General features: G+C 48.1%; 1 protein-coding gene across 1 annotated transcript in view; it reads left to right on the top strand.

Annotated features, from left to right (window-relative positions):
- BCO1 (beta-carotene oxygenase 1) overlaps positions 1 to 23,518 on the top strand; it is a 90,683-nt gene that overhangs the window by 53,651 nt on the left and 13,514 nt on the right. Inside the window, exons 11-16 of the mRNA XM_068527572.1 lie at positions 3,720 to 3,848; positions 13,214 to 13,343; positions 14,895 to 15,042; positions 16,542 to 16,689; positions 18,933 to 19,156; positions 21,709 to 21,966. Of these exons, the coding sequence (XP_068383673.1) occupies positions 3,720 to 3,848; positions 13,214 to 13,343; positions 14,895 to 15,042; positions 16,542 to 16,689; positions 18,933 to 19,156; positions 21,709 to 21,966 (1,037 nt within the window). The remainder of the gene's footprint in view (positions 1 to 3,719; positions 3,849 to 13,213; positions 13,344 to 14,894; positions 15,043 to 16,541; positions 16,690 to 18,932; positions 19,157 to 21,708; positions 21,967 to 23,518) is intronic.

Raw genomic sequence — 23,518 nt, 5'->3', positions numbered from 1 at the left:
TCGGCTCAGCCACACCACCGTTTTGGATAGATGCATAGTTTTCACAAGGACAGGACAACAGTGCCCTTTGTGAGGCAAGTCAGATTGGAGCTTCTCAGCTGAGGAATTGCCTTGGATGGCTTTTGAAAGAAAAAAAAAATAGCTTTTATGTATATTTTTTCTGATTACAGAGGTAATGTGCAATCTATATGTGTGTCTATATTACGTATAAAACTTGGAAGTGCAAATGAGAACACAGGGAAATAAAAATCTGCTGTATTTCCATCTCTTAAGCACTATTAATATTTGAGCCTATTTAAGTTTTTAAAAGATACGTAAATATAGAGTACAAAGATCTATTAATAGATTTTATATATAAATACTTTTTCAAAAAACAAATGTACACTTACTGTTAACTTTTTATTTTTAAAAAAGGGATCCTTGATGCCTATCCTTTTATGCTCTGGGGTACCATGGACATTTTGCCATTATACCCTTTTACAGCTCATGTTTAGTGACTGCATGGAAATGCTTGGAAATTTTAGAAAACAAGAATCCTAGGACCTGAGAAGCTGAATGAACCTCTAGACCTAGATCAGCTGTTCTCAGAGGATGGACCCCAGACCTGCCGCATCAACATCCCCTGGGCGCTTGTTAGAATCACAGATTCCCGGCCTCACTTCAGACCCTCTGAATCAGATACTCCGGGGGTGGCGCCCAGAAACCTGTGTTTTTACAGCCCTCTGGGTGATTCCAAGCGGGGGACCACTGCTGTAAATCAGGCCTCCCCACTGGGCAGGTGTGAAGCCGAGGGCCAGGGAGAAGCAGCAACTTGCCTGAGTCCCGGCGGCCAGCAGAGGATGGGCTCCAGCTTAGTGCAGGCCTCCAGCCCTGGGTCACGTCTAATCAGCTGGTCAGTGTCCGTCGGCAGACAGCTCACTAAACATTGTGCCTGTGTGGACACGTCTGCCCCGGGGGGCCAGGCCAAGGCTCTGGCTTCACGTCCAGCTGTGCATTCTTGGCTCTGAGGCTTCCTTGGCGAGTTACTTAAGCATTTTCTGACTCAGTTTCCTCTCATGTCTAATAAAGTCAACATGTACCTACCACATGAGATTGCCGCAATGACTAAATGATTTAATCTATTAAAACACATAGTGCTCAATAAATGGTCTTCTTATTATGTCTAGGGCTTTAATATATGCTCAGATTCATCTCTCCCTGCTCTGCCTCAACCTGCTCCTTCTCCTGTGTCCTGGGTCTCTGTGAATAATCCCACCCAAGGCAAGAGACACAGCTGCATTTTTTGAGTGTTCCCCTCCCCTTCCCCATACATTTAGTCAAACTCCAAGTCCCTTTGTTCCATTGGTTTCTCTCCATCCCCACTGCTGCTACCCTGCTCCTGCCTCTGGCCTTCCCACCTCCCTCTGGCTCCTCCTCCCGTCCACACTGCACACCACAGCCAGAAATAACTTTCAAAACCCCCAAATTTGATCACATTCCATTCGTATGAGAAGAGGCAGATCCTTAGAGACAGACCGTGGATTAGTTGCTAGGGGCTGAGCAGGGGATGGGGATTGACTGCTAATGGGAACAGGGCTTCTTTTTGGGGTGATGGAAATGTTCTGGAGTTAGTGGTGATAGTTGCACAACATTGTAAATATTCATAAAAAAAAAATAATCCTGAACTGTACACTTTGAAATGGTGGATTTTATGTCAGTTTTTCAAATTGCAAAAAAAGAAAATCTGATCCTATTTTCCCTGTTATGACCATCAAAGGTGTCCCATTCTTCTGAGCACCAAATCAAAGCTTGGTGTGGTCTTGTTGACCTTGGTCGCTTGGCCCTGCTTAACTCTCCAGCCGCAATATTTATGACGTCCTCGCTTGAAAGTTACAGGCCAGCTCTTGCTAAACAGCTTGCACATCTCCTGATCTTTGAATTGGTCTTTGATCTCTGGGTTCAGGTTTCTCCAGAGATAAGAATTCAGGTGGGGCTTCCCTGGTGGCGCAGTGGTTGAGAATCTGCCTGCCAATGCAGGGGACACGGGTTCGAGCCCTGGTCTGGGAGGATCCCACGTGCCGCGGAGCGACTGGGCCCGTGAGTCACGGTTGCTGAGCCTGCGCGTTTGGAGCCTGTGCTCCGCAACAAGAGAGGCCGCAACAGTGAGAGGCCCGCGCACCGCGATGAAGAGTGGCCCCCGCTTGCCACAACTAGAGAAAGCCCTCACACAGAAACGAAGACCCAACACAGCCATAAATAAATAAATAAAAATTTAAAAAAATAACAAAAAACGTAACATTAAAAAAAAAAAAAAAGAATTCAGGTGTAAGTCGTTTATTTGGGATATGCTGCCTAAGGAACACTGGGAGGGAAGCCAATGAAGAAGGCATTGTCAAGCCATTGACCACCAGGAGTCATTGGAGCCGAATCCTCTGGACAAAGCATAAAGTATGCCTCACATTGTGTCAGCCGAGGGCAAGGAAGTGGTGGCCTTTGACCCATAGCACCCCATCCATCTTCGGGTGAGAGCAGCTTTCAGGGACATTAACTCTCCAGTGAGCTTCCAGTTCGTCCACGTGTGGGGAGAGCTGCTCCACAGTGAGAACAAAGCCCTCAGGTGGAGAGCTGTAGGCATTTGCAGAATGCAGCCTTCAGGGAGAGGTGAATGCCAAGGGGACGTGGGCGGGACCCCAACAGCACCTGCAATGCTGTCCAATGGCAACATAACGCCTGCTCATGTGTAATTTAAAATTTTCTAATAGCCACATTCAAAAAACTACAAAGAGGGCTTCCCTGGTGGCGCAGTGGTTGAGAATCCGCCTGCCAATGCAGGGGACACGGGTTCGAGCCCTGGTCTGGGAAGATCCCACATGCCGCGGAGTGACTAGGCCCGTGAGCGACAATTGCTGAGCCTGCGCGTCTGGAGCCAGTGCTCTGCAACAAGAGAGGCCGCGATAGTGAGAGGCCCGCGCACCGCGATGAAGAGTGGCCCCCGCTCGCCGCAACTAGAGAAAGCCCTCGCACAGAAACGAAGACCCAACGCAGCCATAAATAAATAAATAAATAAAATTAAAAAACAACAACAAAAAACAAAGAAACAGATAAAATTAATGTTACTAGTATATTTTATTTAATACCACATATCCAGAATGTTATCAGACCAACATGTAATTAATGTTTAAATTGTTAATGAGATGTTTTACATTTCTTTTTCATACTAAGTCTTTGCAACGTGGTGTGTGTTTCACGTTTACTGCACATCTCAGTTGGGACTAGCCACGTTTCCAGTGCCCAGTTGCCACTCGGGGGTGGTGGCTACCACACTGGACAGCACAGCTCTAGAATGTTCTCTCCTCAGGCCTTTGCAAGGCAAACACCTACTCTCCCTCAAAACTCAACCAGGTCACCTCCTCAGGAAACATTCCTCACCCTCCTGCTCTCACCCAATTTCAGGGTGGAGTTCTCTTCCCCGCAGTACCCTTGCTGAGTCTGTTGCCTTGCCTTTAGCACAGTGTATTTTGAGTGTTTTCCTTTGTTTTTGCCTCTTAATGGATGGGGAGCAACTTGGAGACAGGGATGACGCCTATTCATCTTGGTATCCTCAGTGCTAGCACAATGCCAGGCATATTCTTTCTGGAAATGCACGGATGCAGCAAGTGGTACAGGGGCTGTATGACCACTTCTTTTAGCTTTTTGGTTGAGGTGCAGAACTGGAAACTAAATGTTCTTTCTCTCACCAGGCAGGATTCCAGCATGGCTGCAGGGGACCCTGCTCCGCAATGGGCCTGGGATGCACACAGTGGGCGAGACCAGATACAACCACTGGTTCGACGGCCTGGCCTTGCTCCACAGCTTCACAATCAGAGACGGTAAGAGCACCGTGTGGTTGGCCATGGCTGCCCTAACAAATGACCACCGATGGAGTAGCTTAAAGCAACACGCATTTAATTCTCTTACAGTTCTGGAAGTCAGAAGTCTAAAACGTATTTCCCTGGGCTAAAATCAAGGTGTCGGCAGGGCTGTGTTCCTTCTGGAGGCTCCAGGGAGAGAATCCGTTTCCTTGCTTTTTCTAGCTTCTAGACGTCACTTGCATCCCTTGGCTTGTGGCCCCATCTTCATCTTCAAAGCCAGCAGCGTAGCATCTTGTGGTCTCTCTCTTTCTCTCTCTGTCTCTCTGCTTCTGTCATCACATCCCCTTCTCTGAGTCTGACTCTGTCTCTCTCTTGCTTTTTTTTTTTAAATATTTATTTATTTAGGCTGCTCAGGGTCTTAGTTGTGGCACACAGGATCTTCGTTGCAGCATGCGGACTTCTTAGTAGCGGCATGTGGACTCTTAGTTGCAGCATGCAAACTCTTAGTTGCGGCACGCATGCGCGGAGTCTTACCCACTGGACCACCAGGGAAGTCCCCTGTCTCCCTCTTATAAAAGCTTTTGTAATTACTCTAGGCTCACCCAGATAATCCAGGATAATCACTCACTTCAAGATCCTTAACCCAATCACGTCTATAAAGTCTCTACTGCCCTGTAAAGTAACATATTCACAGGTTCCAGGGATTGGGATGTGGACATTTTGGGAAGCCATTATTCAGCCTACCACAAGCACAAACCTCCCTGGAAAGGTGGCCAGGGTTGTTTTTCAGCGAGTTCAACCGGAAAAATAATATGCATTCTCAGTAAGGTGGGCAGGGACAGGTGGAAGTTTACAGGCTTTGGAATCAGACACACATCAAATTAAAATAGGAGGAGTGTAGAGCTGAAAAGAACAAAGTGAGCATATTGCTCACCAGGCCGGGAGAGCCAGGTCAGTCATGTCCCTGAGAGGACACTGAACACAGAGCGGAAGGTAGGAAGTGCCGCAACAAAGGTGAAATTCCGAGTTCAGATGACTGACTCAGGAGGTGGATTGTCTACTCTCTGCTACTGGTCATTGAGCTGATTTATGTCACAAAGTACAAGCCGGGTTCTTAAAAGGTCTGGAATGGGTTCTGGGAGGCTTCAGCAGGCTCAGGGCCATGTGGTAGGGTTCAGTGTGGTGAGAGTTTTCTCTGACCCCTGTGTTCCAGCTTGGGCAAGCTGCAGCCACTCCACCTCCCTGGGCCTCAGTTTCCTCATCAGTGAAAGGAGCTTGATCGTCCTCCCTGGAAAGCTGTTGTGATGATCAGAAGTACTAGGTGTCCAGCAAGGATCTGATGCCTGGTAGATGCTCAGTTGATTAAAAACCACCATTGTAGGACTTCCCTGGTGGCGCGATGGTTAAGAATCTGCCTGCCAATGCAGGGGACATGGGTTTGAGCCCTGGTCTGGGAAGATCCCTCATGCCGTGGAGCACGCCTAGAGCCCATGCTCCGCAACAAGAGAAGCCGCCGCGATGAGATGCCCGCGCACTGAGACGAAGAGTAGCCCCCACTAGCCGCAACTAGAGAAAGCCCGCGCGCAGCAACGAAGACTCAACACGGCCAAAAATAAGTAAATAAATTTATAAAAAAATAAAGTAAAATAAAAACCACCATCACTGTTGCTGGGTTTGAATCCCAGCTCCACCATCCTAACTAACACATACCTAAGCTGTGTGACTTGGCCAAAGTTACTGACCCTGTCTGTGTCTCAGTCTCCCCATATGTAAAATGGGGCTATTAGTAGCATGTCCCGTAGAATTGATGTGGAATTTAAATAAATTAATATGTGTGAGGGGCTTTGTGTAATGCCCGGCTCATCATATGTGCTCCATAAGCGTTAGCTATTATTTTCACATAACTGTCATCTCTTTCAAGCTAGTCGGCATTTATTTTTTGAGTGCGGACTCTGCCAGTGACTTGCTCTAGCATTTCATGAACAGACACCGTGAACGCCATGAGCTCCGAGTTTGCAAAAACTCACAGTTTTTACTGTGACTCAGCTACAGGGTGGGTAGTTCCATATTTCCCGACAGCCTTGAGCCTTAATAGTCCCCTCTTTTCCTAAACAGAAGTTCCCAGTGATTCTTGGGGACAGAAGTGCTGTTCTGGATGAGGTGCCTGAGAGGTAAAGTAACAGTGGCTTCCCTTCTCTGAGGCCCTGCCTCACCCGCTGCCAGGTCCTTCATGGTCCATTTCCGAGCTCACATTCATGTGTGTGGGAGGTACTCTTGTCTCCTTGCACATGTGACACTGAAACTTTAGGGAGGTTAGGTGATTGATCCAAAGTCACTGACGTAGGGCTGGGATCTGAACTTGTCTGGAGTTCGTTTGCAGCCTTCTCTCCTGTCCTCAGCCCAACACACACACACACACACACACACACACATGCACACATACCTCTGAGAAATGGCAGGTGCTTAAATGGTATCCTTCAGTAGAGAATCCAGGGACAAGGGAACCAGCAGGGGATGGCCAAGCCCTAGCCGTCTTGCAGAAGTATGGCTGTTGTCCACCAAAGTCCTTGAGTGGGCTAAACGGGCCAGTGACCAAAGTTATCCCATACTATTTAGACTTTCTAAAAGCTTCTAGTAGTTTTTCAAAGTTTACTGTCAGAGGTAAGTAGCTGTTTTCTGTTCTTTTCTGAGATGGTCAGTCAGGTGCAACCACAAGAGGAGACACAGAGAGACTCAGGAAAACAAAGGTTATTCTACCCACAGGTGCTGGAGACAGGAGGCAAGTGGCGCAGGGCACATGGGAAAGACACCAGGGTGGATGGGAGGCAGAAGACAGGAGCGGGGTGAACTCTGAGACCGAGGCCTTTATTGGGGTTTCTGAGGGCAAGGCAGGAAAGGGCAGAGTGAACAGCCTAGGACTGGCTAGTTGAACAATTCAGTGAGCTTTGGGCTGTAGGGATGGTCCCTAGTTGCCTGGTACCTGGTCCTGGGCTGGTTAAGGCAGAGGGATATTGTCTCCGGGGGTGTATGGACCAGATGGAGGATTGGTTAGCTTGCATATCAAAGACATACTGGATCCTTTCCTACCTCTAAGAATTGTCTGGTCCAGAGAGACACAGTCTTGCCCCAGCCAGAAAGGTTTTTTAAGGTGTGAAAACATCATAATACGCAGAAAATTTTAAATATATACAATAAAGCAGCATGAAAGGCAGTTCTGTTCATAATCTGGAATTGGCTAGAACGTGGGAGGAATGGAGACTCTAGCCAATTACTCGCCCTCCCCTGCCTGTCCTGCTCTTGAACCTGGGCGTGTGTCAAGGGTGTGTGCCCCACTCTGCTTTGCAATGATCAGTGTGCCATTCTCCAGCCTAGGGTGGAGGCCCCAGAGTGCAGGGTCCCTGTTCAGACTGTTGTATCTTCATCACTTAGCACAGGGTCTGGCCCACAGGGGTGCTTAGGAACTCTGTGGAGCTGAAATGACACAAACAAGGTGAAGATGTTTTGGTAGAAGGAGGCAATACTTCCCCAGTCCATCTCTTCAATACTTGCTACAGGGAGTGCTTGCTGGCCATTGGCCTAAATGGTTCATGGCCATCCACGACTCAGCCCTCACTGCAGCTCCTGGGGAAGGGACCACTGTTACTATCTCGATTTTACAGATGGGCGTCTAAGGCCCAGGGTAGCCAAAGAACTTACCCAAATGCACACAGCAAAGAAGTAGTGGTAGTCAGTTATAAACTCAATGCTCTTTAAATCCAGAATCCTAAGTCCTAAGCATTATGCAATTCTGCCCCCATCCCCCACTCCATTCCCCAGCTACCATCTCTCCGCAACTCTCCAGCCCAATCCTCCCAAGGCTGCCAGATTGCCAGTGTTGGTGTAGCACAGCCTGGCGTCATCTCTCCTCTCCTCTTGAACTCTCAGTGGCTCCCCAGTATCTAACAGTGGAAATATAAACCAAAAATGTTAAGTACTACCATACACAATTTAAGAGGACAATGCACAGGGCAATCAGCGTTCTCTGATTTGCAGGTAACACAAAGCCAGTATTTCTCAAAAGGTGGTTTGTGGGCTTCCTGCATCAGAATCCCCCAGGATGCTCATTTAGGTTGTGAATCCTGAGACCCCACCCAGGGCTTGAAGGGTAGGGATAGAGCATCTATGTTTCCAACACGTTTCCCAGATGACCCCGAGCACACTGGTGGTCTGGGGCTTGGGCCTCCATGATTTTTTAAAAGTACCTGGTGGTTCTAGTGCACAGCTAGCATGGAGAATGGAAATTAGTGCCAAACCAGGAAGAAAGGACTGGAGTAAGAAAGTAAGAAAGCAAAAGACAGGAAAATGACTCATAGCCTTCAGCAGAAGTCACTAGAAGACAATGCTTTAAAAAACTAAAAAAGATTTGAATAAAAAAGGCAGAGTGGAGATGGGGAAGCCGGGTGAAGGGTATACAGGAGCACTCTTTTCTGTAAGTCTAAAATTCTTGCAAAATTGAAAATTTTTATAAAGCAGGCATGGAGATGAGTCAACCCAGGTCCCTCTTAGCAGCAGATTTGATACTTTTCCAATAAGAGGCAAAGTCGGTGTCCCGTGAGGATTTGAACGTGTGAATTCCAAGAGTCAGAGTCACAGAGATGTTTTTTTTTAATTGGAGTATAGTTGATTTACAGTGTTGTGTTAGTTTCTGCTGTACAGCATAGTGAATCAGTTATACATATACATATGTCCACTCTTTTTTAGATTCTTTTCCCATATAGGTCATTACAGAGTATTGAGTAGAGTTCCCTGTGCTGTACAGTAGGTCCTTATTAGTTATCTGCTTTATATATAGTAGTGTGTATATGTCAATCCCAATCTTCCAATTTATCCCTCCCCCACTTTCCCCCCTGGTAACCATAAGTTTGTTTTTTTTATATCTGTGACTGTATTTCTGTTATGTAAATAAGTTCATTTGTATCATCTTTTTAGATTCCACATGTAAGTGATATCATATAATATTTCTATTTCTCTGTCTGACTTACTTCACTCAGTATGACAATCTCCAGGTCCATCCATGTGGCTGCAGGTGGCATTATTTCGTTCTTTTTTATGGCTGAGTAATATTCCATTGTATATATATATACCGCATCTTTATCCATTCCTCTGTCAATGGACATTTAGGTTGCTTCCATGTCTTGGCTATTGTGAACAGTGCTGCAATGAAGATTGGGGTGCATGTATCTTTTTGAATTATGGTTTTCTCCAGATATATGCCCAGGAGTGAGATTGCTGGATCATATGGTAGCTCTATTTTTAGTTTTTTAAGGAACCTCCATACTGTTCTCCATAATGGTTATACCAATTTACATTCCCACCAACAGCAGAGTCACAGAGATTTAGAGGCACAAAGCCTCTCCAAAGCTGACTTTTTCAACTGTTGTAGCTCCAAGGTAGTCTTTTGGAAAGTTTGCTTTAAATTTTTTTTAATTAAAAAAAATATATATGTGTATCTCTCCCACCCCACCAAATAATCACACTTGACCCAGTTCTGGAAGATCCCAGACGGGAATGTGTCTGTTTACTTCTGTCCCTTTAGAAGGAATGTCATTAATTGGGCTCCCGAGAGCAGGGTGCTAGAGAAAGCTCTGTGCCTCCTTCTTTAATCTCAACCTCAAAGTAAGTGTCAGCCTTGAGCAATTCCAGAGACACATTTCCCCACGGCCCTCTGAGCGCTCCCTGCTCCGGGGCTAGTTGTTTGTAGGATATGGGCTGCCTGTCGACAACCAGCCTGGGCTGGGTGTTTATGTTTCATATGAACAGAATTCAGCATTTTAGGCAAAGCACATTAGCCAGTACCTATGGGTGGCAGCCCTCAGAGAGAGTGACCGCGAAGGGCAGGCTGGCTCAAGGGGAGACCAGAGTGGCCTTAAAGCTGGTCCTGTGTAGCATGAAGACCAGTAGGTGTGGCCTCACCAGCCCCCAGGTGAATCTTCCTGCCTCCGGGATTTTGGAGAATTCAGAACTGCAGCCATCACTTATCATGTGCGTGCTGAACGCCAGGGAGCCAAACTCCTTCTATCGTCCCATCTCATTTAAAACTGCCAACCCTAGTTGGGGAGGACTGTATGATCCCCAGCTTCCAGTTGAAGAAACTGAGGTTCAGTGACACAGGGACTCACCCAAGGTCACATGGCTTAGATGGGGACTTGCCCAGAGCCAAAGCCTTGCCCCAGCTACCTACTATATCTGACTAGCATATGTAGCTTTTTATTGAGCACCTACTATGTGCTAAGTGCTTTACAGGCCTTAAATGTTATAGCAGCTCTGTGAGGAAGGTATCAGGATTCTCATGTCAGAGCAGAGGGGACTGAGGCTTGCCTCTGACACAGGGTCAAGTGCATGGCTGGTAGATGATGGAGCAAGGATTCATATCCACGTGGAGACTTGAACCTACTTGGGGTGGAGATCTTGCCTGTCCCACTCACCATTACATACTCACATCCTGGCCCATCCAGGTGTTTAACTAATAGTGATCAAATGCATGAATCCGGGCCCAGTTAGCCCCAGAGCCCGTGCTCCTAACCATTCCTCCATGTTCCTTTCCGCTGCCCCAGGAACAAAGCTCCCCCCACCAAATATCTCAGAGATACTAATGTACAGTAGCCACCCCTGAAAAGATGCTTGCAAAGAGGACAGATGATTATCTGACACACAGTTTACCTCCTGAAGACTGGAGAAAGCACCAGAAGGTCTTTCATGGTCTCTTCTAATTTTATCATGACGAGTGTTACCATTATTGTCGTTGTTGCCACTTAAATGCACAGGTTGGAGTCATCACTGCTGAAACGTACACTCACATCCTTTGGAAACAGAGGTGAAAACGCAATCCTGAGGGCAAAACTAACCAAGACTGTTAGAAGTCAAGATAGTGGTTCCCCTGCAGGGTTGGGATCGGGGAGGCTAGTACAGGATGAGATATGAGCGGCCTTCCCAAAGGCTGCTCACATTCTGTTTCTTGATCAAGAAGTAGTTTATATGGGTAGGTTTAGTTTGTGAAACTTCACCACACCATACAGTTATGATAGCATATTTCTATAGGTATATTTTTAATAACAAGGATCAGATAGAATGGTCAATTGACATGGTCGCTGTGTCAGGATCTTCCAGTTGCCAGCTTTTGAGTCCAGTTTACCACTCGCTAGCTGTGTGGCTTAAGGCAAGGTCCTTAACCTCTCTGTGCCTCAATTTATTAGCTGGGAAATGGGCCTGCAGGGTCATGAGTGCCCAAGTCCTTTGCACTTCATTTTGTAAGAAATTTGAAACCTTCTTTTTTTTTTTTTTTTAAGTTGAAGTTTCCTCTTTTTTTTTAATTTTTTAATATTTTATTTATTTTACTTACTTACTTTTGGCTGTGTTGGGTCTTCGTTTCAAGCATTGTTTAAATTTTGTTTTATTTGGCTGTTAATTAGTAAATGACATTAAGTTGATTTTTTTTCCCCTAAAGAATACATTTCTTAGAGTCTTCTACACACTTCTTATGTTCAGAGGATTAAACCAGATAATACACATAAAGTGCCCTCACAGTGATTAGCACACACATGCTCAATAAATGTTAGCTCTTAGTTTCATTTCCTCTCCTGAAAATATAAAAATGCCCTGGGCAAGAATTTCTTGGGATTCAGTCTCTCCTTGAAGCCCATCATTGTAACAGTGGATACATGATGGGCATTTCTCTGATGAACCTCTTTTTTATGGGAACCAACTGTCAATATGTCCTGGGCCCTACTTTTTTGCATATTATAATTGTACCAACCCTGGAAGCATAGGTTATACTACAGCAAGGAATGTGTTCTCTAGAGGGGAAAAGTCAACATAATCTCATTTGCTAACCAATGGCAAAATAAAATGAAACAAAAACCCTAGAGGTTTCAAATTATCCACCAAATGAAGGTCAAAGTCCTCAGTATTCACAGCCCTGAAGACTTAGTAAGGTCCCCACCTGACCCCCCAGCCTCATCTCGTTCCTGCTGCCCCCAAGTGCCCGGTGCTCCAGCCCACACTGACTTAGCCCTTCCAGGAAGTGGGCTGTGCACCCCACCCCCAGGTCTTTGCTTACAGACTTTCTGGGGAGAGTCCATGGGAACACCTGACCCTCTCTCCTAGCCCCACCTCCCGGATCTGTTGCAGTTCAATTCTGCTCGTCTTTCAAGGGCTTTTTCAAGTGCTACCTCCTCTATGAAGCCTCTCCTGACTCACCCACACCCACTTATGAAGAGTATATGTATCTCTCTCCCTCCATATCTCTCTCCCTTCTTCCCTCTCCCCTCTCTCCTCTCCCCTCTCTCCTCTTCCCTCCCCCTTCTCTCCCCAGAAGGAAACTGTGAATATATTATATGCTATTCTACATGGTAAAAGGGTCTTGCAGATGTGATTAAGTTAAGGACCCTGAGATGGGGAGGTTGTCCTGGATTATCAGGGTAGGCTCGGTGTAGTCATAAAGGAAAGAGGAAGGCAGGAGGGTCAGAGTCAGAAAAGATGTGACAGCAGAATCAGAGGTCAGAGTGATGCAGCCACAAGCCAAGGAATAAAGGCAGCTTGTAGATTCTCCCCTAGAGCCTCCAGGAGGAACTAGCCCTGCTGACACTTTGATTTTTGCCTTGTAAAACCCATTTCAGACGATGTCTTCCAAAACAGTAAGATAACAAATTTGTGTTGTTTTAAGCCACTACATTTATGATAATTTGTAACAGCAGCCATAGGAAATTAATATAAGTCTAGAACCATCTGGTATATTTTCAGGTTGGTCTTGGTGGACTGGTCAAGAGTCCATGCTTTTCTGGAGTGAGTCAGATTCTCTGCAGTGTCACCAACACATGTACTGACCCTCTACTGTGTGCAGAATTGGGTATAAGGGTGCTCCCTGGTTGCAAATAGATACGAAATGTTACTCCAGGGGCTAAATTGTCAGTGTAGGGCTCCCAGAACTGAACTGGGCCCTGGAGAAACCTAGCCTAAGTACGGGCCTTCTGGACCAATCCTCCAAATCTGGACCTTACCTGGAAGGATACAAATATGGTGGAAGGGGTGGTTGATGGCCTGGGTCGGCACCTCTCTGGGTGATGCTGGGCGAGGGGATGGAACATTTCTGAGCCTCAGTTCCCTCATACGATGATGGAGCTGGGAACAGGAATACTTACTTGGACATACTGTTGTGAGTCAACCTTGCCGAAATGTGTGTGAGAGTTCCCTCCAAATGCTTGTTGTATCTAGCACACACATAAAAGGGACTGTCCCAGTGAACTGCCTCCCCACCCACTGCCCATCAAATCCCTGGAATGGCTGAAATCAACTTCAAAGCCCTGTAAAGGTGTCAGTCTGGGATGATTCTGCTGCTTCTCTTTCAGGTGAAGTCTATTACAGAAGCAAATACCTGAGAAGTGATACCTACAATGCCAATATTGAAGCGAACAGGATTGTGGTGTCAGAATTTGGAACAATGGCCTATCCGGACCCCTGCAAAAACATATTTTCCAAGTAACTGTCCGTTTTGAATCTAGCCCTGCTTTCCAATGTCCTTTACAGTCAAAACAAGCAGCGTTTGCTCCTGATGGTTGTCTTTAGGTTGGGCGGAAAATTTCCCGTGATGGCCTTTGACCATATACGCTGCGCAGTTTTTGATCACTGATAGCAGGAGAGGCAAAGAGCACCTGACAGATTGTTAGGTATTCTCCCACATAGCTGGTGGGGGAGCACTTTGGAATTATCTATCAAAATTACAAATGCACATTCCCTTCAGTCCAGAGGGGTACTTGCTTGCGTCTGAAATGACAAATGTACAAGGTTATTCATGGCTGAATTATTTGTTATGACGAGGAACTGAAAGTAACTCAAATGATCATCAACAGAGGAGTGGTTAAATAAGTCACAGTAACACTACAGGAAAATACCAGGCAGGTATAAATAAAGGAATGAGGATGCTCTCTATGTTTCAAATGAAAGATTTCCAAGATATACTGTTAAGTGGAAAAAAAAAAAAAGCAAAGTGTAGAAAGAGCATATAATATGCTATAATTTGTGTAAGAAGGCAGGGGGAAATCTAGATTTGTTTTCTGGAAGGATGCATGAGGGAGGTGGGGAACTGATGAGAGGAACAATGGGGGAAATTTTCAGTTGTATACAGTTAAAATCATCTGGGTTGTGATGCATATGAATGTATTACATACATGTGCAACACTTAAATTGTTGGCCAGGGAATTAGGCCAGCCATCAGTACCTCCTTTCTGATACTCTTTAGACATAGAAGGGTTGTGAAGTGTCTTAGGGGTAGACTGGCCCAGAGAGGGAAGCTGGCTTCTGCTTTTCCAGAACTGACATCATCTCTCCAGTCCTAGTGTCCAGTGCTGAGTCCGGCACACAGCAAGCAGGGAACTCCCATTCCCTGCTGGGGGAGGAGCCTGGGGGAGGGGGAGGGAATGAATTTAAAAGCGCAGCCTGTGGGGCCTCCTTGCTGTTACACTGTTTGCCAGTAGGGGGAGCACTAACCAGTACACGGGGTCAGGACTTCCTGCTTTGAGTTTGCCTTCTAATCAAATGATCAGTTCTTAACTCATAATTAGTTTGCTTTTCTTTTTCAAAAATCTAATATCCTGGACAAAGCTGGGTAACCAGGGTGGGCTCACATTCCTGCCCAAAGCAGAGATTAGCTGTTTTGCTAGTCTTTGGGGGGCCATTATGGGTATGACTATGATTTCTGTAGAACTTCTTAAAATACTTCAGAACAATCCACCAGCTCTTGATGGCTCTGGTGCAGGAGACTTTTGGATTTGGGGAGCCCAGGAGGGCTCAGCGGGCAGCCTTGTTGTCCCAGCTGACTCCCTCCTTAGCTGATTGAATGTGGTGGTATTTTTGGGTAACTTGATCTCTGAGTCCTCAGGATTCCTCAAGGGACCCATTGGGACCCAGTACTTTTTCTCCCTTAGTTGAAGTAGAGTGTTTTAAGTGGTGGGAAAACTAAAACCATCTCGAGTAGAACTTTCCAGCTGGGTGGACACAGCCATTGACCCCGTTGACTTGCTTCCTCCCCAGAGCTTTCTCCTACCTGTCCCACACCATCCCTGATTTCACAGACAACTGTCTGATCAACATCATGAAGTGTGGAGAAGACTTCTATGCAACCACGGAGACCAATTACATCAGGAAAATCAACCCCCAGACTCTGGAAACCCTGGAGAAGGTATCAGTAAATCTACAACCAGCCTCAGTTCCTGACTCAAGAAAGGGACCCCCTGCAGGAGGCCAGGAGCCTGCAGGAACTCACAGAGGAGCCCTCCTCTGATGCCCTTGGGTCTTGGGCTCTCCCAGCTCAGCACTTAGCACTAGATTCTAAGCTTCCTTACAGCAGGACTGTGCCCTGTCATCTTTGTGTCTGTATTCATTCCTAGGGCTCCCATAACAAAGGAATACAACAGAAATGTATCTTAGGTGGCTTAAGACAACAGAAATGTATCCTCTCACAGTTCTGGAGGCTGGAAGTCTGAAATCAAGGTATTGGCAGGGCCATGCTCTCTCTGAAGTTTCTAGGGGAGGATCCTTCTCTGCGCCTTCCAGCTTCTGGTGGTTGTTCCTTGGTTTATAGGAACAACCAATGATTGTTGTAATCCAATCTCTTGTAAAGCTACAAATCATTGTATGAAGGCCCACCCTAATCCAGAATGACATCTTTTTAACTTGATTACATCTACAAAGACCCTATTTCCAAATTTAGGCACCAGGGGTTAGGACTTCAACATATCTTTTTGGAAGATCCAGTTCAACCCCTAACAGTGTCCATAGTCCTTGGCACTGAGTGGCACCTCAATGGAAATTTCAATGAATGACTATACTGGGCCACCCAGGACTCCCAGCAGCCCTGCCTTGTATTGACCTGAAGAGGGAGGCATTAGGCACAGAGCAAGGGCGCAAAAATCAGAGCCCAAGCAGATACCTTTCCTGGGTAGAATCAAGTCTACATTTTCGTGAAGATCAATAGACCCACTTTCAATTTTCTCCAGCTGGCAGTTCAAAGCCTGGATGTCTTTGCAATACAATTTAACGAGGAGAGAAGGAGGTATCACCTGACTTTTGGCTGGAGGAGGTTGTGCTATTCTGGGGGAAGAAGGGCGGGCAGTTGGTTCCTGGGCCACCCCACTGCTCTATGGTTGTGGCTTGTTTGGAGTCGGGATCATTATTGAGCTCATTAGTCTCCTTTCCCTTTGACCAAATGTTTTTGTAACCTTTCTGTTCCCAGAATAACCCTATGAGAGAGGCCTGGAGATTTATGCCTCTGTGGGATGTAAAAGGGGAGAATTTAAATAGCTTCACCAAAGAAGTGGCCAAGATTAGCCCTAAGGCTGCCTCTCTGCCCAAGTTGTTACTTGGAGCTCTCTGCAGTGAGGCGTCCTGTTTCCATGCTGAGGCCACCCTGCAAGGCCAGGTGACAGGCTAGGAGTGACTGTCAGAGAAAACACATGTAGCTCACCAAGTCCCCTGCAGCCTATCAGCTGTGTGAGGCCCCCTCGAGGTTACATCAGGCTGCAAGAGGAAACATCTCCCCTAAAGGTGATGTCTGCCTTATTTTCAGGTCAGGAGATGTGCAAAAATAACCATCATCTCTCTGAATCTGGAGTCAGTCAGCTTTTCACAGGATTTCACCCTCTCCCCTTTTAAAAACCAGGTGGCTGTCATGTTTTGCAGGTTGATTATCGTAAACACGTGGCTGTAAATCTGGCGACGTCACATCCTCATTATGATGACGCTGGAAATGTTCTCAACATTGGCACGTCCATCGTGGACAAGGGGAAGACAAAATATGTGATCTTTAAGATCCCTGCCACAGTATCAGGTGGGTCATTCTGGGGGTGTAATGGAGTACAGACACCAAGGTGGCTCTTTCGGAAGAGTTCTGATTTTGGTTGATAACACAACACTCAATCTGACACTTGCCTGCACAGATGATTCAGAGGACCGTGAACTCACTTTTCTCCTTTAGGAGAAAAGAAATGATGCTAGGCTTCCTTTTGGAAGAAGTGAATCCCTTTGCTATTCCAACCTCCTTTTCTTTAGGTTCCTGTTCATTAATTCATTAATTTATCCATTATTCATTAATCATCTACCTATCAATCCATCCATTAATCTATTCACCATCCATCCATCCTTCCTTTCTTTCATTCATTTTTTAGTTTTCTGACAAACCTCTGTATGTCAGGGCTGTGCTGTCCTCTTTCATCCCAGCCCCTGAAGCCAGGCTCCCAGGGTTGTTCAGGGAGCTCAGCCCTGCTGGCACCCACTCCACATCCCCACCCTGTTCTGCGGGCCTTCTGGACCGTCTCCATTTAGGGGCAGGAACCTGGCGTGGAGCCCAGGCCGATTGTGACTGCGTGTTCCTGAGGGGGAGGAGGGCGGGACTCCTAGCCCTTATTTGTCCAGGACCCTCTTGGGAACCACACCCAGGAGACCAGGCCTCCAAGAGTGGCTGCGCGGGCTCAGGAGACAGTACAGAACTATGAGGGTGCTTGGCTAGACCTTCTGGTTTAGGAAGGCCGGTTTCCATCTGTGATCCCTGCTGGCTCCCCTCCCTCACAGTCCCGTAGAGCACACCCCCCCAGCAGATTCCAGGCTCTGCTGGCAGATGGGAGCCCCTGAGGTCAGAAGGTACAATGCTCTTGTTAAATGGAACTCCCATTAATTAAGCCAATAAAGGGATATAGGGTCTGGCTTGGGATCCTAGAATGCAGACCTGGGGGTTGTTAGGCATTTGAGTTTGCCACCTCATATTACAGAGGACTGCGGGCCCCAGGGGGATCAGGTGACATGCCCACGGCTCACAGGAGGTACCCTCTGCACACCTGGTCCAGGCTGGCAGCTTCGCTGGGATTCACACCTGTGTCCTGCCTCCCAGGCCAGGGTGACTTTCCTTTCAATTTGCTTTGTGTGCCATTTGTTTGGTGAAGAAAAGAACTACCCCACAAACCCAGAGCATCCCTCCCACCAGCCAGCTGTTTACAGTGTGCACAGGTGGCCACAAGAAAGGTGGCGACGCTTGCATGTAACTCATTATAACCCAGCCCCAGGCCTGGGTGGGGAGGCCTTTTGGCCAGTGGGTGACTCATCCTTGCAGAGGAATAAGAAAGCACCTTCGTGGTGGATGCTGAGCAAGGTACTTGGACTCCTGCAGGATTTCCTTTGGTCTCTCCCTTCCCTCTAATAACAGAGTAGGCAGCCAGGCTAAGGGGCCTGTGTCTTTTCGGCTTAACCCTGTGCCTTTGGCTGTAATAATGGAGCGTCCCACCAAGCCCTAGTTTCCCACCTGTAAAATGGGAATCCTACAGCCTACCTTGACTGTCACAATCTGTCACATTACCATAGGCACTTAGTCTCATTCCCAGGTGTTTCAGAACGGGCAATGCCAAAAGAAATTCATAGAAACCCCGTGAAATACACGTCAAATGATGGTTCTCAGCAACATGTCAAAGCTTAACCTTGGGAAGCTAACCCCCTGCCTGGGAGCTTGACGGAAATGCAGGGCCTCGGGCCCCACCCCACAGGCTGAGTCGCACTCCGCATTTTGTCATGACCCCCAGATGATCCGCGTGCATGTGAAAGTGAGGAACATTGCCCCAGAGCAGGGGCTGGCAAACGTTTTCCGTAAAGGTCCACAAAATAAGTATTTGAGGCTTTGCCGCCTGTATGGTCTCGACGCTGCATCTGCTCAACTCTGAACCTCGAAAGCAAAGCAGCCGTGGACCCTGCAGGGGCCACGCTCCAGATAAACCTCTATTTAGAAAGCAGGTGGAGGCTGGGTTAGCCCCGTGTTGGAGTTGCACACGCCTGGCCCAGAGGCCCGGTGGTCCAGAGGCCCAGAGCCTGGGGATGCAGTGGTTGTGGATGCCAAACCAGATCTCACGGGGGAAGGGCCCCGTCCCTGCATCAGCCAGGCCGCAGCGCCTTCACCCGGTTTGTTGTCGGCTCTCATTCGAAGGTTCTTTTCAGCGGCCGGGTGGGTTTGAGAGGCCGCGCTGCGGGAGACGGTGGCCCCGTCGGGGGCCGCCAGGCCCTGCGCCGTCCCTGAGGCTGGCTTCTCTCTAGACGGCGGGAAGAAGAGGCTGAGCCCCCTGAAACACATGGCGGTGTTCTGCTCCATCGCCTCCCGCACGCTCCTCTCCCCGAGCTATTACCACAGCTTCGGAGTCACCGAGAGCTACATCGTTTTCCTCGAGCAGCCTTTCAAGATGGATATCCTCAAGATGGCAACCGCCTACATCCGGGGCGTGAGCTGGGCTTCCTGCCTGGCTTTCCACAGGGAGGACAAGGTAAGGCAGGGCTGGCGACCCCGCCGCACGAGGACGGCCAGGGCAAGATGGAGGTCAGCAGGCAGGGCGGCTCTGGGAGGGAGGCCGTCAGCTGCCACGCCGTCTCCCCAGAGGCATGAGCCGACCTTCCAGTGAGTTCTGAAGCTGGGATGGCCCTTCACAGTGGTCCCCAGTTAGGGCAAGCGGCTGGGCCTTTGTGCCCCAACGTCCATAAGTCAGTGGAGCAGACCATCCCCAGAAGAGCGTGTGACCTTGGGCGAGGCAGCCTCATCAGCCAAGGCAGCCCCTACTCGCCCAGCAGCAAAGGGGCTGCTCCTCAGCCCTGACCCACACCTGGCCTCCTCCAGCCTCCACCATCCGTTGACAAGGCCCTTTCAGCATCCCTGCTGGGGGCGGGGAGGGGATGTCACAGATCATTTAGACATCACGATGATAGAGCGTCCCACCGGATGGTGTAACAGAAACGTCTTCAATTTAGGTACACCTGAGTGGAGTGCTCAGAATATCTGTGTGCCTGGATGTACACGTACCTCCCTGTATATGTGACGTCTGCATGTGTGTATGTGTATATACACGTGGGTATGAATACATTATTCATGTATAGGTGTATGTATGTATTTATGTGCTATTGTTACTTGTGAAAAATAATCAAGTAATTCTCAGTGTCATCTATTCAAATAGCACACAAGTGTAGAAAGCAACAGATCAAGTCCCCTTCCTCCTCCGCATCCCCATTCCTCCCGCCTCCCCGCTCAGCCCCCTCCAGAGGGAACCACCACCATCCATTCGACACCCTTCTACTCCTCTTTCTGCGCACCTCATGCATCTTCATGTACCCATACAAATATGTGTCCCGCGTGTGGCTGCCGCCTCTCTAACGCCTGCATTCTCAAGGAGGAGAGTGAGGTCCTCGAGGGAACAAAGGGGTTAGGTGAGATCCCTCCTCTGCTCAGAACCTTCTGGTGATTTCCCGTCTTCCTCAGAAAAAGATCCAAAGATCACCAGCCCATAAAGGCCCACATGCCTTCATCCCAACCGCTGGCTCCCTGCTCACGTGGTCGCTTCCTACACCTCAAACCTGCCAAACACGTTCCTGCCTCAGAGCCTTTGATTTTGTGTCCCCTCCACCTGGAATGTTCTTCCCCAGATGGCTTTCTCCCTTGATCAATCTACCCTCCCCCATCCCTGAGGTCCGCCTGTCTATCACAGACCCCCTCTGACAGGCTTTCTCCACCCCCCACTCCATTTTCTCAGTCGTGCTCATCCATCATCCTTGACATGTTGTATATATTGATCACTGACCCTTGGCCTCACCCCCACTGAAATATACACTCCATGAAAGTGGGCGGGTGGTTTTATTTTATCTCTCCAGTTCCCCAAAAAGTGTCTGATGTGTCTTAGGCCCTCATATGAATGTTTGTGGGCTGAATGAGCTGGGCAAGGGGGCCAGCAGGGAGCCAGAGGAAGTGGGTTTCCTCCTCAGGACCATGAGCGTCCCGCCAGCAGGAGTGTCAGGGCCCTCTAGGCCTCCAGTCTGCAGCCCCTGGGGACCTTTGGCCCTGGAGAGTCCCACAGTGAGAAGACAGAGCCCCCGAGGACAGGGCACAGAGCCCTGGGAAGGGCTTTGGAATGCATTTGGAGAACTTTCCTAGAAGTCCCTGTGTCTGACCCTGGGATTGGGTTTATGGGGAAGAAAAGCCTACAATAACCACACCTGTGTTCACCTCCCCAAACCCACCCTCCCTCCCAATGCCCTCCTCCTCTGTACACTACTCCTCCCCGCTCCCCCACTTAACTTCAAAGCCTGATTCTGGGAAAGGAGAGAAAGAAGCAATGAGCCAGAGGAGGTGGGGAAACGTCAGCCTGGAGCAGCCCCTCCCTCCTTTCAGAAGGAGGATGGTTAGGCCAGAGCTGCCAAACGAAAGAAAACACCCCTTCCCCTTGGATTAGGCAACTGGGGCTGCAGATATGGCTACTTGCCACCCAGAGTGATACTGCCTGTGACACCCAGAGGTGCATGTGGACGCCTAATGAGCCGATACTCACATGGGCTCCTTGACTAGACCGGTCACTCGGCACCGCAGCCCTCCAGGGCAGCCAGGTTACTGGGAAAACCACACCTGCAGCGGGCAAAGGTCAGGAGAGGGGACCCAGGAGGGGCTTTAGGGGCGCTGGCCACCAATGGGACCTGAGGAGCCTTAGAGGGCTGGAACTGACTGTTTCTCCCCAACCTGGCCTTGCCTGGGAGCTAGCCTGTCGCTGCCCACCTGGATCACAGTCAAGTGAAGACTGGGGAGATGATACACTCTCAGATCCTGTATCTCCCCAGATACTGTCCTCCTGGTGAGGAAGGGGCCCTGGCAGCAAAGCTTCCCTCCTCCCTCAGCACTTTTGCGTGTGCCTGGAGGTGGTACAGAGAGGCTCATAAAGGGGAGGGAATGCTTCAGGGTCACAAGCAAGTGGATGGCAGGGCTGGGTCTTGTCCCCTGCTTGATGCCACTGTGTTGGGCCTGCAGAGGAAGAGCTGAGCACTGATGTGCATCTCCTTTCAGACTTACATTCACATCATTGACCAAAGGACGAAGAAGCCCGTGCTGACCAAATTTTACACGGACCCCATGGTGGTGTTTCATCATGTCAACGCCTACGAAGAGGACGGCTGCCTTCTGTTCGACGTCATTGCCTACGAGGACAGCAGCCTTTACCAGCTCTTCTACTTGGCCAACCTGAACAAGGACTTCGAGGAGAACTCCAGGCTCACCTCCGTCCCAACCCTCAAGAGGTTCGCAGTGCCCCTCCGCGTGGACAAGGTAATGGCTTGAGTCCTGGGAGATGTGAGCCCACTCAGGAAGTGACTTTGGCTCTAATTTCGTTAATATTGAAATTCAAAATGGGCTGTTTTTTTTTTGGGGGGGGCCTATGTTGGGTCTTCGTTGCTGTGCGTGGGCTTTCTCTAGTTGCGGCGAGCGGGGGCTACTCCTCGTTGCAGTGCGCGGGCTTCTCATTGTGGTGGCTTCTCTTGTTGCAGAGCACGGGCTCTGGGCGCGCGGGCTTCTGTAGTTGTGGCATGTGGGCTCAGTAGTTGTGGCTCACGGGCTCAAGAGCGCAGGCTCAGTAGTTGTGGCGCACGGGCTTAGTTGCTCCGTAGCATGTGGGATCTTCCCGGACCAGGGCTCGAACCCTCGTCCCCTGCATTGGCAGGCGGATTCTTAACCACTGCGCCACCAGGGGAGTCCCCAGATGAACTGTTCTTAAAGAAGGACAGAAAATGCTTTCATTATTTTTCCAAATATGGTATATATTCATGGTAGAAACTTTCGAAAATATAGATTAAGTTAAAAGGAAAAAAAATTACCATAAACCCATTGTGGATATATTTGTATTGCCTCCCAAGTCTCTCTCTCTCTATAGATAAATAGATAGATAAGCAAGTAGACAGAAAGATATACATACACAATATATATTGATATGTATGTATATAATATATATACATATTGTGTATATATCTCAAAGCTGTTAAAAATTATGTACAGTATGATTTTCTTTTCTAAAATTAATATTTAACATATAAATACATATTTCCTAATTTTGGAGAAGAAAATTATACTGTACACAATTTTTAACAGCTTTAATGAAACATAATTCACATACCATACTATTCACCCATTTTCACTCATTTAAAGTGTACAATTTGGGGCTTCCCTGGTGGCGCAGTGGTTAAGAATCTGCCTGCCAACGCAGGGGACACGGGTTTGAGCCCTGGTCCCGGAAGATCCTACATGCGGCGGAGCAACTAAGCCCATGAGCCACAACTACTGAACCCACACACCTAGAGCCCGTGCTCCGCAACAGGAGAAGCCACTGCAATGAGAAGCCCGCGCACCGCAACGAAGAGTAGGCCTCACTCGCTGCAACTAGACAAAGCCCACGCGCAGCAATGAAGACCCAACACAGCCAAAAATAAATAAATAAAATAAATAAATTTAAAAAATGAAGTGTACAATTTGGGACTTCCCTGGCCGTCCAGTGGTAAAGACTTCGCCTTCCAATGCAGGGGGTGAGAGTTCAATCCCGGGTCAGGGAGCTAAGGTCCCACATGCCCTGTGGGCCAAAAAACCAAAACATAAAACAGAAGCAACATTGTAACAAGCTAAATAAAGACTTTAAAAATGGTCAACATTAAAAAAAAAAATCTTAAAAAAAACCAAAACAAAGTGTTCAATTCAATGGCTTTTAGCATATTCACAGAGTTGAATGTACAACCATCAGCACAATCAATTTTAAAACATTTTCATTTCCCCAAAAGACACCTTGTACCCTTTAACCATCAGCTCCCCACCCCCAACCCCTCCAGCACCCCCA

This window comes from Eschrichtius robustus, chromosome 19 (assembly GCF_028021215.1).
Source record: "Eschrichtius robustus isolate mEscRob2 chromosome 19, mEscRob2.pri, whole genome shotgun sequence".
Classification (NCBI taxonomy): Eukaryota; Metazoa; Chordata; class Mammalia; order Artiodactyla; family Eschrichtiidae; genus Eschrichtius; species Eschrichtius robustus.
The sequence above is the reverse complement of the archived record's forward strand: the minus strand, read 5'-3'. Positions and strand labels throughout refer to the sequence as shown.